This window comes from Ovis canadensis, chromosome 7 (assembly GCF_042477335.2).
Source record: "Ovis canadensis isolate MfBH-ARS-UI-01 breed Bighorn chromosome 7, ARS-UI_OviCan_v2, whole genome shotgun sequence".
Taxonomy (NCBI): Eukaryota; Metazoa; Chordata; class Mammalia; order Artiodactyla; family Bovidae; genus Ovis; species Ovis canadensis.
The window spans coordinates 111,229,758-111,245,924 of record NC_091251.1 but is presented as its reverse complement, the minus strand read 5'-3'; the positions used below and the strand labels follow the sequence as shown (position 1 = coordinate 111,245,924).

The window sequence follows — 16,167 nt, the reverse complement described above, 5'->3', positions numbered from 1 at the left end:
GCAGTATCTTGCAGCGTTTCAGTTTCCGTTTCCCTTCTTACTGCGGAGGTTGCACCAATCTCCATTTGTTTAACTGGCGGCTTGAATGTGCTCTTTATGGACTGCCTGCTGAAGTTCATTCCTCTTTCTATCAGCGTGTTTTCTTTTCTTCTTATCTTTGTAGGACTTCTTTGTATATTCTGGTTAATAACCCTTTATTGACTGTCTTGTTGTTGAGTCACTCTTTGCGACCCCGTGGACTGCAGCATGCCAGGCTTCCCTGTCCTTCCCTATCTCCCGGAGTTTGTTCAAACTCCTGTCCATCAAGTCAGTGACGCCATCCAGCCATCTCATCCTCTGTCGTCCCCTTCTCCTCCTGCCTTCAGTCTTTCCCAGCATCAGGGTCTTTTCCAGTGAGTCGGCTCTTCGCATCAGGTGGTCAAAGTATTGGAGTTTCAGCTTCAGCATCAGTCTTCCCAATGAATATTCAGGACTGATTTCCATTAGGAGGGACTGGTTGGATCTCTCAAGAGTCTTCTCCAGCGCTAAAATTTGAAAGTACTACAGCACCTCAGTTCTTCAGCACTCAGCCTTTCGTATGGTCCAGCTCTCACATCTGTCCACGGCTGTACGAACCTTTGTTAGCAAAGTGACGCCCCTCCTTTGTAATATGCTGTTATTGACCGAATGTGCTGCTAATAACTTTTCTAAGTTTGTGGATGGTCATTTCACTGTCCATAGTAATGTCTTCTGATGAACAGAAGCTCTTAATTTTCATGCACAGTAATCACTTTGTAATGAAATCTAGTGTCTTTAAAAAGTCCCTACTCTGAGATTATATGGTCTCCTGTAGTTTTTTTTTTTCTAAAAGATTTAAAAATTTTTTTTCTATATTATTTAAATACTATAATCCATCTGGAGTTAATTATTTGTATATTGATTTTTTTCAGGCAACCTCACTAAATAAACTGACTTAGTAAATTTACTAATCTATCTATAGATTCCTCTGTGTGTAAAATCAGATAAATAACAGTGAGGCTTTTTCTTACATCCTGTCCTGTTTTTCCCGCCCTATTAGAGTTAGAGCCTCTGAGTAAAGGTAATGATAACAGACGTCTTTACATCGTTTCATCCCTTCTTACCTCTGTTATCTGGCTGCGTCCGACCTTAGTTGAGGCACACAGGCTCTCTAGGTGTGGCTCCAGAGCGTGCAGGCTCAGTGATTGCCATGTAGGGGCTCGGTTGCTCCATGGCTCGTGGCACCCAAGTTCCCTGACCGAGGACAGAGCCCACATCTGCCGCGCTGCAGGAGGGACTCTTAATTCCTGAACCGCCACCAAAGCCCCTGTGTTGTTTCTTATTTTAAAGAGTGCTGTGTTATTGAAGAACAACCGATGGACTGTTTGTTATCGGTCTTTTAGGAAATATACCTTATCGTTACAAAAATATTTCTTCTATATTTGGCTTGCAATGGTAGTTTATCGTAAATGATGCTGAATTTCATCCAAGAAATGTTTACATCATTTCGCAGAACTGTAAATTTTTTTCTCATTGTTTTACATGGTGGTGAGTTACATGATAAATTCCTAATTTTAAATAAAACCTACATTTCTAATGTACTGGTGATACATTTTTTACGTATCGCTAGAGTTGGAGAATCCCAGGAACGGGGGAGCCTGGTGGGCTGCCGTCTGTGGGGTCACACAGAGTCGGACACGACTGAAGTGACTTAGCAGCAGCAGCAGCAGCCGCGTGGGCACACAGCATCTCCTCCGTGAATCTTTGCATATCTGCCTATATCCATGTTTCTCTGGTGCTACCTTTATCTAGGTTTAGTCAGGGTTACATTATTCTCACATAAGGCATTAGAGAGTATTCGCTCTTAGATTCCCTGAGTTTAGGTGAGATTGAAATTAATCTGTTGCTTGACGTTTGGTGGAACTTACTTACAAAACACTGCAGAGCTGGTGTTTTATTTGTGGGATGATTTTTAACTATTGAGTGAATTTCTTTAATTCTTATGGTATAACTTCTTTTTCATTTCTTTTTAAATTCATTTTGGTAACTGTAGGGATTTGTCTATATCACCTGCTTTCAAAAATGTGGCATAAAGTTATTTATAATATCTGTCATCTTTTCAGTGTCTTTTGTAGTTGCATCCCTCTAATTTCTTATTTCATTTTATTACCTCTCTTTTCACTTAACCTTAACACACATAGTGTTTTTTCATAGAAGAATCAACTTTGGAGCTTTTTTAAATTATTATAATTACCTCTATTTTGTGTCTCTTCTCTACCTCATTGATTTCTGCTAGTTTCTTTATACTTTCCTTTCTTTCTTTGGGTTTATTCCTTTTTGTTGAACTTTTATTTTATATAAAAGGTAAAGGTTACACTCTTCTTCAAACTGCTGTTTAGTTGTAGCCCTAAATTTTGGTGCCTTTTATTTTCTCTATTGTTACAAGTTCAAAGTATTTACTAATTTTCATCTTGCTTTCTTCTTTCACCCATAGGTATTTTTAGACGTGTGTTATTAAATTTTCAAACCTATGAGGAGGTGTTTTTTGCTTATTTTTGTTTTTAGTTACATCATTAATTATTGATTACAGTCCATTGTGGTCAGAAGATTCATCTGTAAGATACTGCTATTTGAAGTCTGTGGAGACTTGCTATGTGGTCTCGTAGTTTATACCATTTTTTCTTATAAATATTTGCTGTGTGCTTCAAAGTCACATACCTTATCTGTTATGAGCACATGTTCTGTGTATGTCCACGAGTTCAAATCTACGTATGAGCCGTGTCTGGGGGAGAAGGGAGAAAGCGGAGAGATGTGGGTTTGGCCATTTCTTCCTGCAGCTCTTCCAGGTTGGGTGTATTTTGAAGCAATCTTCCTGGAGGTCTCCACGTTTAGAACAGTTGTGTGTTCCTGGTGATTGAACCTTTCTGAATATTTCATGACTCTCTCTATCTATAGTAACGATTTTTGCCTTAAAGTCTATCGTGTCTGGTTTAGTATAGCTGCATCAGCATGGCGCCATGGTTTTCCTCCTTTTACTTTTAACCTTTCTCAGTCCTCATGTTTCAGGTCATCTCTTGTAAATGGCACATGACTTTTCTTTTAAAGTCTGCCTTGATGGTCTTTACCTCTCAATGGAGGTACTAGCCTATTTTAAATGACATGTGGGTTTGTTTCTACCATCTCAGTTTGCCTTTTTTGCAAACTTTGTTGGCCCCGCCTCCCATGTTCCTCTCTGACGCTGCTGTATTTTCATTGCTGTACCTGCTTTGGGCCGTGCTGTGTGCTCCCTGCTGCGGGCTTTGTCTGGGTGTTGAGAGCGGGGCGGCTCTCTCGCTGTGCACACAGGCTCCTCGCTGCTGTGTCTTCTCTTGCTCCGGATCATGAGCCCTGCACAGGCCCAGTATCTGTGGCCCATGGGCTTAGCTGCTCCAAGGCACGTGGGGTCTTCTGGACCAGGGATGGACCCCATGTCTCCTGCACTGGCGGGCAGATTCTCTACCACTGAGCCCCCGGGAAGCCCACTGACATTGTTGTAACGTGACCGCGATTCTCCTACTTGCCATTCCTTCTAATGGTCTGTAAGTTACATGGACCTTTCTGTTCTTTCGGTGTCGATCCTGGAATTTTCAGCATGGATATTTTATTTTATTTTTATTTTTTTTTTTTAAATTTTTAGTTTTTTATTTTTTAAATTTTAAAATCTTTAATTCTTACATGCATTCCCAAACATGAACCCCCCTCCCACCTCCCTCCCCAGAACATCTTTCTGGGTCATCCCCATGCACCAGCCCCAAGCATGCTGCATCCTGCGTCAGACATAGACTGGCGATTCAATTCACATGATAGTATACATGTTAGAATGTCATTCTCCCAAATCATCCCACCCTCTCCCTCTCCCTCTGAGTCCAAAAGTCCATTATACAGCATGGATATTTTAAAACGTGCAGAGTCAGTCAGCACCGTTATCCTCCTGCTCAGTCCGAGGCCTCCGGAACGCTCTGGCTTCTGTTCTCTCCGCCTCCCAGATGACCTGCTGCGTTTCTCTGGGACCGGAGCTCTATTTCATGTCTCAGTTTCTTTAAGTCAGTTATTATCGTTGGCCCGACTTCCCTGGTGGCTCAGACGGTGAAGCGTCTGTCTACAATGTGGGAGACCTGGGTTCAAGCCCGGGTTGGGAAGATCCCCTGGAGGAGGAAATGGCAATCCACTCCAGTACTGTTGCCTGGAAAATCCCATGGACAGAGGAGACTGGTAGGCTACAGTCTGTGGGGTCACAAAGAGTCAGACACGACTGAGCAACTTCCATATCCATAGGTTCTGCATCCATGGATTCAGTCAACTGCTGATAGAAAATATTAAGAAATAAAAAGGATTCCAGAAAGTTCTAAAAGTCAGAACTTATTTGCCCTGTGCACTAGCCATTGTTTGCATAGCGTTTATCCATACATTGTATTAGGCATTACAAGTAATCCTGAGATGATTTAAAATGTACTGTAGGACATGCCTAGGTTCTAAGCAAATACTATACCATTTTGTAAAAGGGACTTGAGGGTTCACAGATTTTGATATCTGTGGGGACCTGGAACCAAAGCCCCCACAGACACCAGGGGACAGCTTGGTGTCACCAAGGGTCACCACTTGAGTACGTTTCCTTTGCTCAGCATTTTTTTCTCTTGCGTCTCAGACCTCTCTTGCTTTGGGCTTCTGTTTAACTTTTATTTTATGTTGGAATACAGCTGATCTGCAGCGTCGGTCAGTTCCAGGCGTGCAGCAGAATGATCCAGTTACCCAGTGCGTGTGCCCATGCTGCTTCAGATTCTCCCCCGTGTAGGCTCTCATTCACAGGGTCCTGGCTCTCCAGTAGGTCCTCATGGAGTCTCTATTTCATATGTAGACGTGTGTGCATTTAGTCCCAGCCTTACCCCTGTGCTAAGCACAAGTTTGTCTTCTCTTTTTTCCTGAAGAATACTCTTAAGAAGTTCCTATTGTTGAGTATCTGCTTTCAATCAAAGTCTTGACTTTTTTGTCTGAAAATATTTTTATTTTGCCTTCTTTCTTGTTGTTGCTGTTGTTCAGTTGCTGAGTCATGCCCGACTCTGCGACCCTATGGACTGAGTGAGGCACTCAGGGCTTCCCTGTCCTTCACTGTCTCCCGGGTTTGCTCAAGTTCACATCCATGGAGTCGGTGATGCTGTGTAACCATCTCATCCTCTGCCGCCCTCGTCTCCGTTTGCCTTCAGCCCCTCGCTGGGCCTTCGTTCTCGGACGATAGTATTGTAGTTGGACGGCTACTTTTTCCTCTCTCGTTTTGAGGTTACTGGTCTACCTCGTCTGAGTCACTGGTTTTATCTTAACTCCTCCTCCTCATTAGGGGCTGTGTCTCCTTTCTCTCACTTCTAAACCTGTGTGTGTATGAGTGTGTGTGTGTGTCTGTGTGTGTGTGTGTCTGTGATGACTTAGTGTATCTGGGTGTATGTGTGTCTGTGCGTGTGTGTGTGTGTGTCTGTGATGACTTAGACTATCTGTGTGTGTGTGTGTGTGTGTGTGTGTGTGTGTGTCTGTGATGACTTAGTGTATCTGGGTGTGCGTTTCTCTGTATCCTCCATGGGACTTGTTGGCTTTCTGGATCTGAAGACTGGTAACTTTCATAACAGCTGAAGACCCTCAGCCGTCTGCTGCTCTGGGATTGGTGCCCCCGCATTTCTCCGCTCCCCCTGGGCGTCCAGCTGCATCTGTCTTGGGCGCCTTGTGCTCTGCGCTGCCCAGCCTCTCTTCCACATCTCCCATCTCTTTCTCTCTCTCCGCTGCATTTCCTATCATGTCTTTAGATCCATCTTTCAATTGACTAATGTTTTGTTTTCCACAACTCAATTGCATTGCGTTTTTTAATTTCAGGAATTATATTCTTCAGCTCTGGAAATTCTGCTTGAGGCATCCCCAAATCAACCAAGTCTGCCTGGCTTTAGTAATCCAGTGTGTCTAATATTTGCCAATTCCCTCTTTTATTTTTATTTTTTTGGTACATACGTTACATTCTTTGTCTAATTATTGCAGTATTTTCAGACTTTACAGTTCAGATTCTATGGGGTTTTTTTCCTGTTTTCTCTTACAGTGGCTTATTTCTTTTGTATTTAATTATTTCTTTTTTTTTTAATTGTGAACCTGCATTCTTTAAAGTCTTATATGTGAGAGTTCTTTGGGGTTTGAAGTATGTTCTTCCAAAAAGGGTCTGTGTTTCCTCTAGGAGGCGCCACTGGGCACTTTAAACTGAATATAGCTTGGGATCTGTTGGTCCACACGATAGAATTCTGGCCTCACACCCACAAGACTTCAGACTCGTGGCTTAAAACTCTCAAGGGAGGCTTTTCTTGTCTCCAGTTCCATCTGGAGCTGAGGTCAGGTTGGCCTTTATTCCCCTGTCTGCCGCTGATTCCCTAGGATCTCACTGAAGGCCTCATCATTCACGGGTCCCCGCATTCCACGTGGCGTTTTCACATTTATTCGTTCCTATTTATATGCTATTTGGTGATTTTAGGTTATGAGCTCCTACTTGGTTCAGCTTGATACGCAGGCATCCTGATGGCCTTGGCCGTGGGTTGCTGTCTTCAGGAGAGTTTTTGCTTTGTGAACTTGTGCTGGGAGCCTGGGCAGCAATGTGTCTGAGGGCACTGTAACCCCCCGAGGGCCCCCAGGAGCTGCCTGAGCTTCCCCCTGCAGCGCCCTCCCCGCAAGTTTGGGCTCCTGTCCCAGGGCTGGAGACCACATTTGCTCCACAAAGCCCTGCCTTCCTTACGTGCCTGCTGCTCACATTTCAGATTTTGTCTTTTTTTTTTTTTAAGATTTTCATCTGTGTGTGTGTGAAGTTCTTTTGGTCTGTGTGTGTTTACATGGATCTCCAAGATTCCCCTTATTTTCCAAGGAACCCAGCAATGACTAAAAACACATTGCTGTCCTTCACCCAGGGTCTTTAGTATGGTAGTTGGAAGAATGCCTTCCGAATATCTTTCCTTCCACCAGCTGGGAACAGAAGCGTCTGGTCGCCTCTCATCCTCTGTCTTTCTACCTGTGGTCCCTTTTGGACAAAAGCTCTGCACAGCGAGCACTGCTTCTGTAATCCTCTTAACCCCACCTGCTTCTCTTCACACTTGGCAAAAGAGCAGAGTTCTCAAGTAAACCCCTAAGAAGGACGACTTCGCCCTACATGCTCCCCTGCAGGTTGAAAGCCATCAGTTCCAGAGAGAACCCTGGTGCACAGGTGGGAGGGTGGGGTGACGACACGCAGAGGCGCTGTGTAATGGAACAAATCGTGCGCAAGTCCAGAGTCAGCAGGACGGCCGTGTCTGACCAGAAGCCATCCCTGAGCTTGTGGGCGGCGAGGAGTGCACATTCTCACCCTGAACTAATGTGATTTCTCAACTTCCATGTTGAGTATTTCCTACCGATTTGACAAGAGGATTAATACCAGGTTTTTACTTGAGATGAATAACACATGGTTCTGTGGGGTCCCAGTGAAGTCAGGTGGCTTTAATTTATGCTAACATGATCGTCATGGGTACCGTTACTTAGAAAATGAAGCTGGAAAATGGCAGGCACTGCAGACGTATCCCACGTTCATTTTGATGAACGGTATTCGAGGAGGTGGCTAGAAGCTCTTCCTCTCCCAACATAGCGCGCCCGGCCCGCCTGCTCTCTTCTTTGTGAAGTAGTTGGCGTCCTGCAGTGACAGACCCTGCGGCAGGAGTCTTACGCTGGTCAGTGCGGCCGGCCCACCCCCACCTTGAGCAGCGCTGCTTCGGGTGATTGATGTTTGAAGGAGCTTGTCGCTTCCTGCTGCGTTTGTGTGCAATAATAAACTCTCAGAGAAAGCTAACTGCATCACGTGAGAGGAAGATGCATTTACATTCCAACTCTAGCTCCCTGAAGTTCCCTCTGTGCGCCCGTTTTCATCCAGAGGCATCGGCAGTGTGCTGGTTTCCTGCCTCCGTCACAGGAAGCTCCCTTCCTGGGGAGGCCGGGGACACGCTGCAGTCTCCTGTTTGAGCCATCTTTGAGGACCAGCAGGGTCGCCCTGAATCAGTCACAGGGTTCCCTGAGTTTGTTCTGTCTGTCTGTCTGTGAGGTGGTGGAGTGGGGCTGGGGTTGCGGGGCGTGGATCTTGGGACCCTGCCCCGCCCCGCCTCGAATCCACGGGCTCGGGAAGTGATTGTGCTTCTTTCTTTTCCTTCGCTTCCTGTGATGCCTTTAAGAAGGTCTCCATGCGCTGCTCTCGTGCTTGCATATATATATATATTTTTTTAAAGTATATTTGATTTACAGTGCTGTGTTAATTACTGCTGCTAAGTCGCTTAAGTCGTGTCCGAGTCTGTGCAACCCCATGGACCGCAGCCCACCAGGCTCCTCCGTCCATGGGGTTTTCCAGGTGAGAGCCCTGGAGCGGCTGCCATTGCCTTCTCCAGTGGTGATCACTCCTGTATAGCAAAGTGATTCATTTATACACATATATGTGTTCAGTTGCTTCAGTCCTGTCCAATTCTTTGCGACCCCGTGGACTGTATCCCACCAGGCTCCTCCATCCATGGGATTCTCCAGGCCAGAATACTGGAGTGGATCGCTATTCCCTTCTCCAGATAATCTTCCTGACCCAGGGATCAAACCTGGGTCCCCTGCATGGCGGGCAGATTCTTGACCACTGAGCCACCTGGGAAGCCCTGCACAAGCAATTATATATTTACATATACACACATTCTTCTCTTTGCTATTCTTTTCCATTATGGCCTAGGCTTGTTTTGTCCTTGCAAGAAGGAGAGAGAAAGAAGCTCTCGGGTTCAGAACCCCGCCTCTTGTATGGATGGAGTGAGACGCAGCAGCCACTTTCTTTCTGGTGCGTTTCTCCGTCTCTACCCGACAGCCCAGACTTTTTACTTGAAAGAAGGGTCCTCCTTTGGGAAAGGAGGAGCACAGGGACCAGCACGTGCGCCTTCACCGGGGCGCGTGGAGAGTTCGCCTTTTGCGCTGCTTGCCTTTTCCTTGACTCCTTTGCTCCCAGAATCCTCTCCCTCTCCACGGCACTGCCCTGCCCTTCCCCGGGGCCACCTCCTCAGGGAGTGTCCGAGAAGGCCCCCCACCCAGTCCACCCGCTCTCTGCTGCACAATCCCACCTGCTATGGTGCTTGCTCAGTGCCTCCCATGTGGGTCCCCTCCCTGCCCGGCACCATGCTAGGCCCTGAGGACATCCCAGGGGCCAGGCCCTGCCTTGTGGGCTGACCCTCGCATGGGAACCATCACACAGTCCGTGGTGATGGTGGGAGGTGCCAGCCATGGAGGGAATTCGGGGTGCTGACAGTTGGGACAGGTGTACCCACGATCCCAAGATCTAGAAACATTTTCACTGGTAGGCGAGCCAGTGGGAAAGGGGGCCAACCTGGTGCAGCAGAAAGTCCCCCCACTACTGCCCAGAACCCCCAGCACCTGCACCCACAGCCATACGCCATGTCCCCCACAGGCCTCTGTGCCCTCTCTCTGCCCCCTGCAGCCATAAGTGACCCCCCTCCCTGAGTGTTCCTCCCCAATTGCCTCACTGCCGGCCCCTCCTGTGCACCAGGCAGACAGGATCCACGCCTGTCCACACAGCGTGTGGCCGAACCCCATGGAGGCATCACGGTCCTCGCTGGTCCAGACACCAGCCAGCGGTCACCCACATTGCACAGCCCCGTGAAGTAGGGCGGGGCAGGGGGTGCAGACACTGTGTCCCTCTTGCCAAAAAGAAAGCACAAGGGAGGTCCGCTCCCTGCTGGGACGTACGGGCATGACAGCATGCTCAGAATGTGACGGTCCTGTTGGGTTCTGGTGGGGACACGTAGGTGACCTGCTTACAGTGCAGATCAGAAAAGAGGAAGAGTCGGTCTGGTGGTGTAGCTGAGCACTAGAGAGCCAGGCTTCGCTTCCCATCCCTGCTCTTTTGATGAGCTGTGCGGCTCTAAGTAAATCACCAAACTCGCCCAGACCTCCCCTCTAGCATCTATAGAATAAGGGTGCTAATAGACCCACTTTATAGAGTTGAATGCGACCTCTGCAGATACACAGGCGCCTGGCAGGTGGTCAGCTTAGTAGATGGTAGCTTGTTGGTGTCGCAGCTGTGTAACCATGACTTGCTTCTCTGATCATCTGTGAGCATCCTTGTGAGTGTCTGGATCTCATGCCGCCTGGCCTGTCCACTCCCGGGACCCCCACCCTAGGGCTGCGCATCCTGAGGCGTGTGCGTGAGTGGATGAGGGAGGAGCCGCAGCAGCGAGGAGCTGCCACGCGGGGCAGGCGCCTCTGTTTCCCTGAACACCAGGTTTGGCCTGCTGACAAAGACTCCGGGCGCCGCCTTAGAGGAGAGCAGGCTTTTTTCCTCGGAAGGACCCAGCCGGCGTCCCCGGCGTATCTCCACCGCGCACTGGCGCGCACGTGAAACCCAGCACAGCTTGATTCTTACGGTTTGACAGGCGTGAGTGTGCTTCCACCGCCGTCACAGCGAGAGAGCGTTGCTTTGACGCCTCAGCCACACGAATGGAGTGGCCGTGTCCACGGCGGGAGGCCAGCAGGCATTTCGGGCCTCAGCCTCAGGGCGGGCGTCCCCGCGTCTGCTCCGAGAGCTCGGGAGGCTGCCGGGGGCTGCTCCAGGGGGTTTAACCTGTCCTCTCTCGTCCCCGCCCTGCAGGAACGGCCTCCCCGGCTGCCGCCTGCGGACTGAGAGCGAGCCGGCGTGCGGCTCCCCGGTGGTCAGCGGGGACCCCAAGGAGGACCACACCTACAGCAGCGCCAAGGCCGCCGCCGCGCGCAGCGCCTCGCCCGCCAGCGACTGCGTCTCGTCCTCCTCGGCCGACGAGCCCGAAGAGTTCGCCGCCAAGGGGGGCCCGGAGGGCAGCGAGGGCAGCTGCCCGAGCCGCGAGAGCCACAGCGAGCCGGAGGAGGACGGCCGGCCGCGCGGCCCCCGGGAGGCCCCGGGCGACGGCGGCCCCGCGCCCGCGCACAAGAAGCGGCCGCCCGCGGCCAAGGCGCGGAAGGTGCCCAGCGACACGCTGCCCCTCAAAAAGAGACGCACGGAGAAGCCCCCCGAGAGCGACGACGAGGAGATGAAGGAGGCAGCGGGCTCGCTCCTGCACCTGGCGGGCATCCGGTCCTGCCTGAACAACATCACCAATCGGACGGCAAAGGGGCAGAAGGAGCAAAAGGAAACCGCGAAAAATTAACGAAAACAAGTCACTGATTTGTTTTGAACTTACGGCCATTTGGTTTCAGCATGTCAGGAGATTTCTAATGATTTGTGGCAATATCAGCAATTTATTATTTTTTTTTCTTTTCTTTTTCCTTTGGTTTGCTTTTCTTTCTTTTCTTTTTTTTAAAAATTTGCCCCCCCCCTCCTTGGTTTTGGACCCTTAAGAATTTTATGTTTAAAGGAGATTGAAGCCATAGAACTCACGTTGACACTCAGCCGTTTTACAAAAGCTTTTCATTACCTGAAGACAAAACCGAAAAAGCCAAAATGACCATTGCTTCCTCAAGCTTGTCTCGGAATCCCACGGCTGAATCCACAGGGATGCAGCGGTCATGCCGCAGGGACACACACCCAGCACTAGAAGGCACGCGTGCAAGGTCCCCACCGATCAGGCCCAACCTTTAGGTTTAAGAGGTCAGGGTGTGCCCAGCGGGGGGTCAGTGAGTGAGCCCACCTAAGGCAACTGAGGAGACGGAAGGACCCCGGGCTCCCCTAGGAGCAGACCCAGGCTCGTGCCACTGGGGCATCAGATGATGCCAGGAGAAGCCTTGGCGTGGCTCCACGCATGCAGTGTGAGGTGGGAACAGGGCGGTCACCAGTCCTCTGTGCTTCTTAACCGCAAAGCCCAGTAGCATCTCTGCAGGCAAACACTGGACCGCTCTTGTCCACCGGGTCTCAGTGACTCATGAGGAGAGACTGGGTCAGTTTGTAATGATGTTGCTGATCACTGGATTCTGTTCTGCGTTAAATGAAAAGCAGGTTCCACAAGCCATAAGCCTGAAGGTTGGTCCTGCTCCTACGCACCTGTGCACACACACACACACACACCACACACACGAAAGAGGGAAAAAAAAAAGCAAAAAACAAGCTATGTCTTCTTAACTGCCCAAGTGAAAATCAAGTTCCAAGAAATTACCATAGCTGTCAAGGAAATAATGGTACAAAACTTTTTCTGTCTGTCAAAATCATTTGATCCAAGTGGAAACAAAAAGCTTCGGACCTGCCATTAGTATTGAGGTGTATTTTTAAAAGATGAAAGGCACATTCATGGACAAACTAAAGTAAAACATGGCAAAAAAAGAAAGAAAAACAAAACTCCTATACTGCCCTCAAAATGGAGTTTGCAATTAATGTCAGTCAATATTCATCTTTGCAAAAATCAAAATGATTTCCACATTCAGCCGTGTAGCCAGCAGAAATTTCTGATCCACAATGCATGGAATTCCTTTGAAAAAAGAAAAAAAAAATCACAAAAACACAAACTTTTTTTTATTCAAAAATAACAAAGTTCTTGTAAGGTAAATAATGTATTTAGCATGAAGCATGAATTATTTTCATATAAATATAGAAAATAGAGAAAAGGCTATGCCTCTAATTTTTAAGCCCTTAGGCTTAGAGGTTCTTTTGGTTTTCTTCTTTTTCCCTTTTTTTTTCCTTTCCTTTTTTCTTTTTTTTTTTTTTTTTTCCTTTTTTCCGATTGTTTTGTTTTGGTTTTTTGAAGCAGGTGTTTAAGGTTTAACCTTCTTCAGGGACAAATTCTGACTGTTGGGGAGCTTACTCTGCAATACAAAAATCTCTTCGTGTTCTGGTAGGGCCTGGATGGCGGCGCTCTGGATTGCCTTGTCTGCACTTCAGCCCCCGGCCCCTCTGATTCTCTGTTGAAAAGTGTGTCCTTTCTCTCTGTCTGTGCATGTTTACCGTGACGCAATAATCTGAGGGCAAACTGAGTCGTGAGTGTGTGTGATAGAATCAAGAGCATTATGGGACGCTGACTTGAGAAAACCAGGACTGAGATTTGGTTTCTAGGGAAAACAGGCAGTGAATGATTGTGCAAATTCGCCAGGAGAAGGGGAAACACACGACTGGGCCTTACGGATGAGGGTGTGAGTTAGGGTACCGGTGACGGAGAGAGTGCCGCGGGCCTGGGAAGGCCCAGCCCCCAGACGTTCCCCCGACGCCGGTCACGGCGTCCCCACCGCCTGGGTGCTCGATCCCACCTGGAGCAAAGCCCACCTCGATTGTGGGCGCGGCGCCCAGACCACCAGGTGACGGCGCGCAGCCCGGAAGAAGCTCCTGTTACCTTTGCCTGAAAGAAAGGAGTTAGGGAGATCAGAGGAACCTCTGAGAGAGTGTGATCTTCCGCCCACACGGAAGGGGATCTTCAAGCATAAAGACACCTGCTCTCAAGATACGGTGGTAAGGGAGAAGGAGGGGACTGGGGTGGTCTTCACGTTTTGAAACAGGCCGGGGTGGGCCGTGGCGGAGCCCTCCGCCCGCCCCGGGCACGGCCCGCAGCTCCAGCGGCCCGGACGGCGGGAGAAATTAACCCGTGCGTCCTCTGCCTCTGGGCTGCTGCTGAGAGGAGCTGAGAAAAAGATCTACAGCCCTGCGCAGGTCAGCCTCATTACTGAACCTGCGTGCGCCCAGCGCGCTTGTGCTGGGCGTAGAGAGATGGGGGTAAGGATGTCTTTTCGAAGCGCTCCGTACCCTCTGTCTCTCCAAACCAACGTCTGACACCCCAAAAGCCATCCGCAGCTGCGGGACCCGGGCGGCACTTGGTGGTGTCCCCTCACCAAGCCCCCCTTAGCCCCCCAACCCTCCCAGATCCAGACTTCCCTCCCGAAAGGCAGAGACAAACATCCAGGACTGTTTTTCTGGCGGGGGTTCCTTCCGATGGCGACCCCCACCGGTGGGCTGTCTCCCCTCATTTCCTTTTTCTAAAGGAGCAAAGGCCTCTTTTAGAAAATAATAAAATGCAATGTGTGTGATTTACTTTTCTGATCTCTTTGAGAAATAGAGAAATATCTTATAAAAGTGTGTTCTTAACTCCAGAACCACTCTTTTTGCATAAATACCTCATCGGGCAGCTTTTTAAGTGTTATTTCCTGCGTCTCCTGCAGTCCCTAACACAGGAGCCGCTGGGAGACCTAGGGGAAACTTTAGTGAGGGTACTTTTTTCTATTTTTCTTCTGTTTTTGGAGGCATACACATTATGCATAACCAAAACAATGGCTCAATTGTGTTTAACTTTGTATTTTGATTGTTGAGAAAAAAAAAAAAAAAGAATCGATGTGTATGTGGCCGTTCATAGTGACTTCATTGCGGAATGAGGTTGTCCGTGTCCTTGCCAAGCCCGGGGGCAGAAGACACCCTCTCTCACCCCCTCCTCCAAGAGCAGTAGAGAATTTAAGCACAAGCCTATTTGTGAAAGAGTATTTTGCTCAAGTGTCATTCACTCTAGTCTTGGAATTTCTTCCCAAACATCAGGTGTTCTTTTAGCTTCCAAACTACCCTGTATACTCATTTAGTCTTGACAGAAATCGCCTGAGCACCGCTCCAGGGGTGGGGTGTTTTTGCTTTGATTTCTCCTGCTGGGAGAAACAGCATTTCGTGTGCATTCCAGTATCTCACATACGCACGTGGGGTGGGGGGTGGGGGTCAGTGGGGAACTATAGCAATATTTGAAGATGCTTTGGGGAAACAACCGTGAACACGTCCGCACCGTGACATCCGCATTTACTTGTCGGTCCTAGGACACATTTAAGAGACGGAGACTACGCTCTTTCTTCTTAAATGCTATCCACATGGAAAGTCATTTTCCTGCTACTGCAGTTGTCTCTTATCTTTGCCTAGTACTTTGTGGAAAGGGTTCTGCATCATGGATTTTCCCAGCCTTATGATACACCCTGAGCTCCTATTTCCCTCCCCCCTCTCTAAGCAGTATATGTATATGTATCTATGTATACACATGTTCAAGGGTTCTCTGGTCAAATTGTCCATCTGAAACTAAAGTGAACCCACCCCACCGACAACGGTTGGAAAAAACCCTGGCCAAAACAGCTGTGGCAGATTTTAGTCTGGCGGCTGCGTTTTTCAGAAGGACTGTGGGAAGCTTCTCCCAAGAGCTGGTTTTTTTTTTATTTCCCTGGGAGAGGCACAGGGTGTCTGGCTCTGGCTGGGCGAGGCCGTGAATACCACATCTCACCTGGGGGGCCAGCTTCGGGCTGTGGGCTTTGTAGCGTGAAGACCTTCCAGATGGCCTTTGTCCAGCTCAGTCCTGGGGCCCAAATGCTACCAGCCCCCCGCCTCAGTGCCCTCCGCCCCGCACTCCACACGTGTGGGCCCCCAGCGTCTCATCCAAGAGCTCTCGGAGAAGGAATCAGAGTTCTGTACAAGTGACCTGCATGGGAGGGTTTTCCATATGGGATTGGATTCAACTCAATGTGACTTCTCTTTCCCTTTAAACTTGATTCAGATTGGGACTCGTTTCTTTCTGGTGGATCACAGCTGCCCAGATGTTGCCATTTTCTTTTTTATATTTCTGTAGAGTATTTTTCTTTCATCTTCAAGATTTTTTTTTTTTTTTTGCCACCAAAAGAACACACGTGAGCTCTGTGTCCCCTCTTGATCGTGACTTAACCAGTGTTGACAGTTCAGCCCTTCGTGTCTTGGTCCCAGCTCGAGTACTATATCAAACACTGTTATGCACATAACGCAGCACTGTGATCTAATTTAATACTTTTTTATTATTTATACTACTATATATAATATACATCAACACTTTTGCTATATAACCTAAGTGATAACCCTCTTTTTAGTTACCTGCCAAAACTCGGGACTTTGGTTTATATTGCAGTTAACACAGTTACAAAGTTGGAATGGTGTCTTTTTTTTTTTCTTCGTTGTAATGGAATGTGTAAATCAAAGTATATCCGCTGTGTGGTGTTCCCGTCCCTGGAGCCCGGTGAGGATGTCCACAGGGCGTGCAGTGTTCTGTGTAGACCCACCTGCCTTTGTGAACCCGTCAACCCCCCTTCCTAGGAGAGAGCGCGGCGATGGTGGCCAACTGCTCTCTCTGCCCCCTACTGGTTATTCTTGAATTAAGCACAGACTCCGTTGCTTTATCATGA

General features: G+C 48.5%; 1 protein-coding gene across 19 annotated transcripts in view; it reads left to right on the top strand.

The window, feature by feature from the left end:
* FOXN3 (forkhead box N3) overlaps positions 1–14,331 on the top strand; it is a 446,930-nt gene extending 432,599 nt beyond the window's left edge. For all 19 annotated transcript variants that reach the window (XM_069597307.1, XM_069597297.1, XM_069597300.1 and 16 more), the window contains one exon: positions 10,700–14,331. In XM_069597307.1, the coding sequence (XP_069453408.1) occupies positions 10,700–11,231 (532 nt within the window). In that variant the 3' untranslated portion in view covers positions 11,232–14,331. The remainder of the gene's footprint in view (positions 1–10,699) is intronic.
* The last annotated feature ends 1,836 nt before the right edge of the window (positions 14,332–16,167 follow it).